Source organism: Anser anser (assembly GCF_964211835.1).
Source record: "Anser anser genome assembly, chromosome: 8".
NCBI classification, from domain to species: domain Eukaryota; kingdom Metazoa; phylum Chordata; class Aves; order Anseriformes; family Anatidae; genus Anser; species Anser anser.
Genome location: NC_139728.1, coordinates 27170470 through 27181280, shown reverse-complemented (window position 1 = coordinate 27181280; position 10811 = coordinate 27170470). Strand labels below are relative to the sequence as shown.

At 61.0% G+C, this 10811-nt stretch overlaps 2 protein-coding genes across 4 annotated transcripts; both read right to left on the bottom strand.

Annotated features, from left to right (window-relative positions):
• Nucleotides 1-1460: 1460 nt before the first annotated feature.
• BSND (barttin CLCNK type accessory subunit beta) lies at nt 1461-4348 on the bottom strand. Of its 3 annotated transcripts, XM_083846665.1 has the most exons (4): nt 3414-4341; nt 2875-2966; nt 2323-2520; nt 1461-2066 (listed from the first exon to the last, which is right to left on the bottom strand). In XM_083846665.1, exons 1-4 carry the CDS (start codon nt 4182-4184, stop codon nt 1841-1843), a joined length of 1287 nt encoding a protein of 428 aa, XP_083702791.1. In that variant the 5' UTR covers nt 4185-4341; the 3' UTR covers nt 1461-1840. The 3 variants fall into 3 exon arrangements, with proteins under 3 accessions (XP_083702791.1, XP_083702790.1, XP_083702792.1); XM_083846664.1 differs by having other exon boundaries at nt 2875-4348; XM_083846666.1 differs by lacking the exon at nt 2875-2966 and having other exon boundaries at nt 3414-4345.
• A 348-nt stretch (nt 4349-4696) lies between these two features.
• TMEM61 (transmembrane protein 61) lies at nt 4697-9802 on the bottom strand. Its single transcript, XM_083846673.1, has 3 exons — nt 9505-9802; nt 6216-6624; nt 4697-5144 (listed from the first exon to the last, which is right to left on the bottom strand). The coding sequence occupies exons 2-3, from the start codon at nt 6560-6562 to the stop codon at nt 4856-4858; spliced, it is 636 nt and encodes a 211-aa protein (XP_083702799.1). The 5' UTR covers nt 6563-6624; nt 9505-9802; the 3' UTR covers nt 4697-4855.
• Between the last annotated feature and the right edge of the window lie 1009 nt (nt 9803-10811).

Sequence of the window (10811 nt, the reverse complement as noted above, 5' to 3'; positions counted from 1 at the left end):
CCACCCCCCCCCCCCCCCCAGATCCCCCCGCTGCAGCAAGCCGAGCGCTGAGGCTGGAGGGCTGTGCGGGGAAGGGGCTGGCAGCTTTTATGTGCCTCTCGCTGGCGGAGGTCGGAGGTGGATGTCTGAGAAAGCTGCTAATCCTGTTTAGGCATTTTTTACAGAGCCGTCACAGCAGCACGCATATATATATATTTATGTGTGTGTGTAATATATATGCGTGTGTAATATATGTAATGTATATGCATGTGTGGGTAATATTAATATATGTGTGTGTGTGTGTGTCCTTCAGCACAGCCCTTCCCCGCCCCTGCATCATCAGTTTCCAAAAGATGGGTTTTTGTTTAAAAAAAAAAAAAATCACTTAGAAACAGCCAAAAAAAAAAAAAAAAAGTTGCAGGGGTCTGATCTTGGTTCCCAGGATGCAAAAGACACCCCAGAACCCCCCTCACTGGGGTCAGGCTCTGAGGAGCTGCAGGAACCCCGTGCACCAGCCGGGAATCGAACCCGGGTCGCAAGAATGGGAATCTTGCATGATACCACTACACCACTGGTGCTGCGGGGTCCGGGGCTGGGCCTGCCACAAGGTGCACAGCCACAGCGCCAGGGGATAAAAAAGGTTTGTGCACCAGGGGAAAGATGTCTGCGCTGCGACGGACAGCGTTAACTGCGTGCAGTGCAGGGGATGCGTATGGGGAAACTGAGGCATGTGCCGTGCGGCCACAGTCGGTGCGGGGCTCAGGGAGCGAACCCCGCTGAGCAGTGCCGCCACCAAGCTGGGGTGTCCCCGTCCCCTCTGTGCCCTCTGTGCCCTCCCCACGTCCCCACCACGCCGGGATCCCCAGCCGCAGCCGTGCAGGTCCCGGAGCCCGTAATGCCATGCAGGAATGTCCCGCGTCTCGCAATGTTTAACCGCGGCCAGGCTCCGAGGGCGCAGCCTTCGGCTCCGGCCACCCCGGTGCCCACAGGGTTCCCTCACGGGGTTCTTTGCTGGTGGGTGCAGGGACCCAGATCCCACCCCCTTCGGGGCAGGGGCTTTCAAAGGTGAAGTTTTCAAAGGTGAAGGCGGTGGTGAGCCCTGCGACGTGAGATGGGGAAGAGCCCTCAACTGAATGTGAGCCACCCCACAGAGCCAGGAGGGACGGGCAGGAGCGGATCATCTATAAACACCTGGGCAGCGAACACGTCCTCTTGGAGGGCTGCTGGTGCTCCTGCCGGCAATATTTAGCAAACAGCAGCTTCTCCACTCCCACCCCACACACGCCTGCCCTTTTTCACCTTGCTGCTGCCTGGCGTCAGAGTGGCAAAGGGCAGCAACGCACCAGGGTGGGGTTTGGGGTCTGCCAGCCCTCCTGCTGGCCCCGTGCAGGAGGGACGGGGATGCCCCATTGCCCCCCTCTGGCTCCCACACGACCAGGAGAGCATTTCCAGGGCACAAACAGGAACGCCGCCGGCTGTCGGAGTCTCAGAATCTGGCTTTAATTTTGGGGGGAGGGTTTGATAAGTGGGGATAAGAGGCTCTGCTGACATCCCCGCCTCGCAAAGCCCACCTGGGGTGAATGCGCCGCTGCCCACCTAACCGCTGCGCCTGCTTCAAGCAGCGAAGCCGGGTTCCTTTCCCCTTCCTAAGCGCGTTCCTCAGCCCGGATCCTGCCCAGGCTGCCATTCACACCTCCCCGCGCCCACCCCGCAGCCCCCCCCGAGCAGCTGGGTGGGTGCTGGGGCTCCCCCACACCACTGGAGCTGCATTTTTGGGGTCAGCCCCAGCCCCTCTCCTCAGCGCTGCGTCCCCTCCACGCGATGGATCCGTGCCAAGCGGCCGTCCCCCCCCCCCAGAACATCAGTTCTCGGGCTCAAAAAGGTGATCGCTGTCCTCGTGCAGAGCGTCCGGCCCTTCCCTCAGCCCGTAGTAGAGGTCGTCCTCCTGCCCGGTGGCTTTTCGGGGGGAGCCGGGGGTCCGGCCCCGCGGCACGGGGCTGCCGGGCACGGAGCCCTCCAGCGACGCCGTGTCCATGTCCTCCAGGAGGGACGCCAGCGGCGCAGTCCCCGGGGGTGGCCGGGGGGGGCTGTGGGGACAGAGCAGGCTGAAGGCCGGTGGTGGGGGTTACGCTAATTTTTGGGTTCCCCCACCCCAGGCGGGCCCCGCGGTGTTGGTCTCAGCATCACTCAACCAGCCCCTTTTCCTCCTGATTTCTCCGTGGTGAATAATTTGGCGCTGAGGTCCCCCCTTCCCAGCACGTCTTCACCCCCCCCCCCCCCACTGGTTTTACTGGTGCGTGTGGGCACCGCGCATCCCACCCCAAGCCCGCCACCGTCACGTACCAGCTGCTGGTCTCCAGACGAGGTTGTGGCTCCTGGGGGGGATCCTGGCTGCCCCCCAGCTCCCGGTGCACCTCTGCTTTTGCTTGCACGGCCGGCTGGGAGCAGCTGCGGGGCCGGGGCTGCGCCGACGCCTGCCTCTGAACCTGCTCGTAGGAGGGCAGGCTCTTCTCGTAGGCACTGCTGTAGGGAGCCTGCGGGCTGGGGGCGAAGGAGGAGAGGGTGTAGGGCAGGATCCGGCCCCACGGAGCTGCGGCACGATGGGGCTGCCCCCAGTGCTGTGGCCAACACCCGGCTAGAGCATCCTCGGGGGGGGATGCCCATGGGGATCCAGCTGGAAGCATTGCACCAGTGGCCACGGGAAGGTCCTGCCCGTCATTAAGTGGGGGTCCTGCCCCCCCTCACCCCTTCCCCTGCTGGTTTTTTGGTTTGTGCCCCAAAACGTGTGCCTGTCCCCTGTGCCGGCGTGCTCAGCCCCTGCCGTTGCCACCGGTGGCAGGCAGACAGCCCTGAGCACAGCTGGAAACCCTCACCAAAAGCAACGCCGGGACGTACCAGAGCTTCCCCGGGCTGTCCCTCTGCGGCGGCAGCGTGGGTTTGTCAGCCAGGAACCACTCGGCCTCGGGGTGCACGGGGACGAATGTTACCTGGGGGGGGAGAGAGGCAGAGCCCGGGGGGCTGCGCGGGGCGCGGGGGCTCTGCGGGGATGCGGCCAGCAGCACCCCGGTGCCGGGGATCCCCGCTGGGGTCCTGGGAGCCCCCCAGCCCCTCACTGCAGCCCTGATGTAAAACAGCTCTGCACCTCCCAGAGCAGCAACAGCGCTTGGAAAAAAAGCCTTTTGTGCCAGGTCTGTGTCCCCGGGGAGGGACGCGTGGCTGCCCCGCCGTGCTGGCCGTGCCCTCTGCCAAGGAGACTCCGTAGGTCGGGGGGGGGCAGCTTTTCCCAGGCTACCAAACCCCAATGCCCCCCACCCCAAGTGCTGGGGCTTCTGAAAAGCTCCCCCAAAGCACCCAGAGCCCCCTGAGCTTTTCCCCTCCCTGCGGCCAAGCTCAGCACCTAGCAGCCCGCAGCCTCCCTGGCCCTCGCGCCCTACCCTCGGGTAGCACTGGCACATGCTCCAGGTGATGCCCACGGCGACGAGCAGCACGCCCACGGCGCAGAAGGTGATGTAGATCTGGGGCTTCTCCACGCTCATGATGAACATGCCCGTCATCACCAGGAAGAAGCCCAGCATGATGAACCCGTAGCGAAACGTCTTCTCCTCGGCCATGGGCGGCGGCGGGGTGGGGGGCCGGGAAGCCCTTGTTCCCCCCGGCCGCGCTGAGCACGGCTCTGGGGCAGGGCGAGGAGTGGTTTCTTCCTCCTCCAGAGGCTGCCAGGGGCTGAGGAGCCGCCGCACATGGGGCTGGTCCTGCCCAGGGCTGAGCCAGCCAGTTTTTAATGGGTTTGTGATGAATGCAAACACCGGCCCGCCGGTCACACTCCAGCGAAGCTGCCCGGCACGTGCCTGGATAACCTTCCCTGGGGGCACACGGCCGTGGGGAGGGGACCCGGCGCTGCTGGCAGCGTGGGGGCTCAACCACCGTGGGCACTTGCACAGCCCAGGGTAAATAACGGGGCTGCTCAGCGGGCTCAGCCCCTGCAGACTCAGCACTGGGGTGTCCTCAGCCCCAAAGGGCTGTATTACATTATATATATATGTGTGTGTGTGTGTGCATGTATTGGTGCTGGGCACAGAGGCAAAGCTGCTCGTTGAGGGCAGGGGGGCTGAGCAGCCCTGGATGTCTTTTTGTTTTGCATGGGCGCTGGCTGAAACAGCAAATGCACACGGATGCCCCGAGCGCACGCACGAGCCACTGAGCATCTCTAAGCAGGATGAAGCGAGGCATGGGATGTCAATGCGCAGGGAAAGCGGGGTGGAAGAGACAGAGATACGGGTGGAAGGGCACGGAGCAGGGCAGCATGGGCACGGGATGTGTGCTTCTTCCCCAGCACCATCGCTCCACGGGGACGTGGCCGGCTGATGGGGACGTGGCCGGCTGATGGGGACGTGCAAAGCAAAACAAGGAAGGGAAAGAAGCAGAGGGGAGGCAGCAGGCACTGCACGCTCCACGTCCCTCTGCCCCTGGTCTCCCTGAAACAGCCCAGACCTCGGGTCCTGGCCTGCCTTCGGTCCCAGCTGCTGGCTGCATTTTCTCCAGCCAGCCCCCTTGTTCTCTGCTGCAGTTTTTATTGCAGAGCTCTTGCTTTGAGAGGGCAGCCCCCAGCGTGGATCGGTGCTGGTGGGTGCCCGAGCGATGCGTGGCACAGCGACGGGCACAGGCTTGGAGCCACCATCACCCTTCGGTGTCACAAACACGCACCGCCAAAAACCGCTAAGAGCTCCCCAGGGCTTTTATTAAAAATACAAAGGCTTCCCAGCACGCCGCTACCCAAACGCATCACCCGCAGGACCCGCAGCCCCGGGCCGATCGCTCGGAAATCGGGACAGCCCCCGCGCCTCCACCCGGAGTCCGGCCCCGCGCCGCCACCCTCTCAGACGCCGCGGCCGCTGATGTTCTCGTAGCTGGGTGGTGGCGTTGCCCGCGGCTCCCCGGGGCGCTGGGCCTCCAGCCAGGAGGGGCTGGGGCGGAACAGGGCGCTGTCGGAGGAGCTGCGGCGGCGGCCGCCCTGCCAGCGCTCGTCCTCCTGCAGGTAGTGGTACAGCAGCGGCGGCGTCCGCTCCTCCTTCCTCGCCGCCGGCTGCACCAAGGCTGGGGCGCCGTGGGCAGGTCTGCAGGTCAGGGCTTCTTCGTAGGTGGGGATGGCGCTGGAGTCCCAGGAGCTGGGAGGGAAGGAGAAGACACCCGGCAGTGCATCCCGTCGGCTGGAGCATCCCTGCACCCACCAGCTGGAGCACCCCAGTGCCCACCAGTCGGAGCGCCCCAGCTCCCTGTCGCCTGGAGCATCCCCCTGCCCCGACAGACAAGCCCTGAGCACGGGGGTGTGTGTGCCGGTGGTGGCACACGGGCGGGTTCTGCACGCTTGGAGGCAAGCGGAGACCGTGCCAGGTGCTGCCTGGCACCAGGAGGGCAGGGAGCCACGCAGCAGGAGCCATGCAGGAGGAACCATCGATGAGACCTTGCGACGAGGCAGCGTCACCCCGTTCCCACTGAGCTCTCACCCAAGAAGAGGAAAGGCAGCCAGGCAAGCTGCCACCTCTGGCGCAAGGGCTATGACCGCACGTGAGGCTGGCCGTGAGGCAGCGGAGGGGCTGGCTTTCAGCCCCCGTTCCGCACCCACGGGCAGAAGAGCAGCCCCACCACCTGCCTAACCCCACCTGCAGCCCCAAAACCACCCCCAAAAAGCACAGAGGCTGCCGGGAGCCGGGCAGCACGTTGCCACGAGCGGCGGGGCGAGGGCCGGGCGTGCTGGCTCAGTGCAGTCCCACCCCACCCCGTGCCCTCCCGAGCCCTCCGCGCACCAGCCCCGCTGCCGCCGCTTCCAGCCGCACTGTGCTGAGCAAACACGGCGTGTGTACAGGGAAAACCTCCGCTCAACCTTTGCCCTGCGCAGCACCGGCGGTTTGGAGGGGGCTGACTCTCCCCGTGCAGGATGCCAAGGCATTCACCGCAGTGTTTTCTGCTGGCTCCAGCTCTCACAGCACCAGCAGTGCCGGGGCGATGCCACCCCACCAGCACAGGAATCAAACTGGGAACAAACTGGTGCGAAGCCTGACAGAGCACCCAGAGCAGCTCCCCATCTCACCCCTGGGGTCAGATGGGCACCGAAAGCCCCAGAGAAGCAGGAATGCAATGCTGCCTCCCGCCCCGACAGAACATTTGTGGCTTTATGGTTTTAGTTTCTTTTAGTCTTTTTTTTTCTTTTTTTTTTCGATTTAACCCAGAGCACCCACCTGCAGTGCCACTTCTCCAGGGGCTCTGCGGTGAAGTACTGCAGGTCCCGGGGGAAGTGGTACTGGTAGCGCCGGGACACCACCCTGGCGTTGGCCTTGACGGACCAGAGCAGCCCGAAGAGGAGGAGGATGCCGCCGATGCCGCAGCAGAAGAAGCTGACGGAGCGCAGCAGCGCGTTGGAGGAGCTGGGCACCGCCTGGGCCTCGCGGGGAGGCAGGAGGCGAGCCCCGGCGCCGGCCGAGGAGCCCACCTCGCCGTCGCTCCACCAGGCGAAGCACAGCGTCCCCGTCACCAGCAGCACGGCCCCGGTGATGGTCACGCCGTAGCGCAGCGAGGCGGCTGCCATCCTTCGGGATTCAGCAAGGCCGGGAGGGGAGAAGAGCGAGGCAGCGCATGAGACGCCGCGTCCTGCAACACAGGGAAGGGTTGGAGAGGGGCAAGGCGGTGCGTCCTCCTCAGCTGCTCACCACCGACCGCCAGAAGGGGCTTTTCCACCGTCCCCGATGGGAACCCCTCGTGCAGAGCGAAGACAGCCGCCCCCTTGGACCAAAAAACCTTCCCCATAAAAATGTTTTTAAGGCATGACCCAGCGCTCCCATCCCGGCAGACGAAAATCCCAGCCGGGGGAGCTCAGGAGGCAGCCCCGGGGACGTGCATAGCTCTTGCCTTTGGTTTTTCTTCCAGCCTTCCTCACAGACTCGGAAAAACGCCAGCTGGGTCTCTGATCAAAGCAAGGCTTACAAGAGGGGTTAGGGGAGGGACATAAATTTCAGATGTCACCACTCCAGAATTATCAGCGCATGTTTTCTCATCTCAGGCTGGACGCAAACCAGCCCTGCGGTGCCAGGAGGTGCCTGGCATCGCTGCTCAAAAGCCCCTAGTCCTGGAGACCGGGGGCTGCGCTGCCTCCTGCATCCTCAGGGTCCTCAGGGAAGGTGGCCAAGGGCCACCCCTGGAAGCCAAAGAGCCCTGGCAAACCAGGCGAGCTCACGTAGGTCTGGTCCCGAGGCACCACGTGAGCGGGGACCCCAAGGAGCTGTCCCGTGGGAGCCCCCAGGAGCTGCTCGCCTCTGCCACCCGGCGCGGGGCAGGGGTGGGAGCAGGAATCAGTCCCCGTCTGCGTTAAAAGCCAGGAATCTGCTGGACACGAGCTCAGCCCTCGCAGAGGGCACAGCCTGCCGCTGACGTGGGTGCTTCTGCTATGCCAGGCAGCGGGGCCGAGGCCACAAAGCACTGAGAAAACGAAGCTCCGGCTGACCCCGTTTATCAGATGGGCTCGCTCCATGGAAAGCTGAATTACTTGGTAGTGAAAGAAACCCCGTCTGATCTGATCTACCTCTAATGAAGAGATCCAGGGAGAAGGGGGAGCTTGGAAATTCGCAGGACTGCACGGGACTGGGGGCACAAGGATGCCCCTGACCTGTGAGTGCCTTTGAGAACACTGCATTTTCCTGGAAATTTGTCACCCAATGTCATTTGGAAAAAAATAAGAATAAAAAGCCCCCGAACCCCCCCCACTGAAGCTCCTGATCCAACTGCGTGGAAATTACAGGTCCCTCCGAGCCAGAAGCCTGGACTGGAGCATCACCAAGCGCTGAAATGCTCCTGCAGTCAGCACCCTCCCCGTGCTTGGGGTCGGTGTGGGGAGCTTTGGGGGATGCTGCAGCTCCCCACCCGGCTGCGGGGAATTTTCTGGCCCCCGCACCGCACACATCTGGGAGCGAGGGGGAGGCAGAGGAAGGCGGAGAGAGAGCCTCTGGAAGGTGGCAGAGTGACAGCTGGAGAATAAACCCTTCTGACACAAGCAGCGCAGCGCGGGGAGCAGCGCTGAGAGCTCCCCCAGCCCACCCGGCACGTGCTCCCGCAGTGCCCGTGCGGGGGCAGCTCCTCCGTGCTGCCATCGCCAACGTCCCCTTGCCAAACCCCTTCCTGGCCCCTGTGGGGCTGGCACGGCTCTCCCGGGCATCTTCCAAAGCCCTTCGAAGACGTGAGGTTTTTTTCTTCTGCAGGAAGAGGCCAGAGGGGCGTGGGTGGGTGCGAGGGGTGCGCCGGGGCAGGAGGCAGCACCCGGCACATCGGGTCTCCCGCTGCACATCTCCTGCCCGGGCTTCCAGGAGGGGCTGCCCCTCTGAAAACAGCGAGGGTCTCCTTCCAAGCCCACATCCCCACCTGCCAAGCTGCGTTTTGCTCTGCCCCATCCCGCTCCGCAGCAGGCTTTCCTGGGAAAAAAAGGTCTGCACATTTGGCTTCCAGGCAGATAGGAAGGTTAATAGTTTGCATAGTTGCAGGGAGATGCTGAGAATAGCAGCCCCCATATAAAGTTATGCAGACGGTGATTCATAGGGGCTACTAAGCATTACTCAGAAAAACACTCTTCTCCGGAGACGCAAGAAATGAGAAGAGTTTTGAATCTCTCCCAGCTCCCGCAGGCAGAAATCCACCTCCACGGCGCTCCCAGCCACCTTTACACCCGCAGACCTGCAGCCACACGCGGACGTGCCAGGAGGAACACCACGGAGATGCACCGAGGCACGGGCGTGGAATTAAGACTGCTTTCTGCCTCTCTAGGACTTTGCTGTGCTGCCGCTGGCATTAGTTAGGGGTTGGGCTGCCCCAAAACCTTGTGCTAAATAAGTTTTTAAGAGCATCTGCACGGCCCTGATGTTATCCCATGGGCAGTGCAGGTGGGGATGGGGATGGGGATGGGGATGGGATGGGGATGGGATGGGGATGGGATGGGGATGGGGATGGGGATGGGGATGGGATGGGGATGGGGATGGGGATGGGGATGGGGATGGGGATGGGGATGGGGATGGGGATGGGATGGGGATGGGGATGGGGATGGGAATGGGATGGGGATGGGGATGGGGATGGGATGGGGATGGGGATGGGGATGGGGATGGGGATGGGGATGGGGATGGGGATGGGATGGGGATGGGGATGGGGATGGGGATGGGGATGGGGATGGGATGGGGATGGGGATGGGGATGGGAATGGGATGGGGATGGGGATGGGGATGGGAATGGGAATGGGATGGGGATGGGGATGGGGATGGGGATGGGGATGGGGATGGGGATGGGGATGGGGATGGGAATGGGGATGGGAATGGGGATGGGGATGGGGATGGAGATGGGGACAGGACGGGATGCCCCGTCCCTACCCGCAGCCCCCCGGAGCGCGCACGCCTCCACCTCCCGGCTTCCCGAGCCCAGCCCGCCCCGCAGCACGGGGACCGCGGGCACCCCGCCGCCGCCCCCCGCCTGCCCCCCCCGGTCCCCCCGGACTCACCCCGCCGCCGCCAGCCCCGCTCCGGCCGCCCGGCGGCTCCCGCGGAGCACGGCCCCAGGGCGGGCGGGGCGGCGGGCGGGGCGCTGCCGGGACCCCCCCGGGGCTGCTCCGCTGCCGGGTTAGGAGAGGAGGAAGGCGTGGGAATGAAAGGGAAAGAGGGAAGGGGAAAGGAGAAAGGGGGAAAGGAAGGGAAAAGGGGAAAAAAAGAAAGAAAGAAAAAGGAAAAAAGGAAAAAAGGAAAAAAGGAAAAAAGGAAAAAAGGAAAAAAGGAAAAAAGGAAAAAAGGAAAAAAGGAAAGGCACACCCCCCCCCCCGAAAAAAGTAAAAAAAATAAAAATAAATAAAAGGAAAGAAAAGAAAAAGAGGAAAAAGGGAAAGCAAAAGCAGAAAAGAGGGGAAGAGTAAAAGAAAAAGAAAAAAGGAAAAGCAAAAGCAAAAAAAAAAAAAGGAAAAGGAAAAAGAAAAAGCAAAGGAAACAAAAGCAAAAGCAAAAAAAAATGAAAGATGAAAAAAGGAAAAGAAAAAGAAGGAAAAAAGGAAAAGCAAAAGCACAAAAGAAAGAGGAACAAAGGAAAAGGAAAAAAAAGGAAAAAATGAAAAGCAAAAGCAAAGAAAAAAGAAAGGAACAAATGAAAAGAAAAAAAAGGAAAAAAGTAAAGGAAAAAAAAGAAAAAAAGAAAAAAGAAAAAAATGAAAAAAGAAAAAGAAAAAAAGGAAAAGGAAAAGCAAAAGATAAAAAGGAAAAAAGGAGAAAAAAGGAAAAGGAAAAGCAAAAAAAAGAAAAAGGGAAAGAAAAAAAGGAAAAAAGGAAAAGGAAAGAAAAAGAAAAGGAAAGAAAAAGAAAAGGAAAAGGAAAAGCAAAAGATAAAAAGGAAAAAAGGAGAAAAAAGGAAAAGGGAAAGAAAAAAAGGAAAAAAGGAAAAGGAAAGAAAAAGATAAGAAAAGGTAAAGGAAAAAAGGAAAAGGAAAAAAAAAGAAAGGGAAAAAAAAGGAAACATCTGTTCAAATGCAGAGTATTGTGGTTTTTATGGCAGACACCTGAGGGGCCAATGTCATGGTCTGCTGGGGGGTGCCAGGGGTTGAGGGCCAGTAAGGCCGGGGCTGTGAGTGTGCTCACCTCTGTGGGTTTTGGGTGGGTTTGCACCGTGCTGCGTGTGTGTCTAAGAGACAGCGCGGTGAGCACACAGACACCGCTGGTCCCCGGGGCGCAGGAGTCGGGGAACCTGGAAAGAGAGCATCAGGCTGCGGAGAGGAGTATTATACATTACTTGTATAATAATACTTATCAGTATCACTTTCCTCCTATA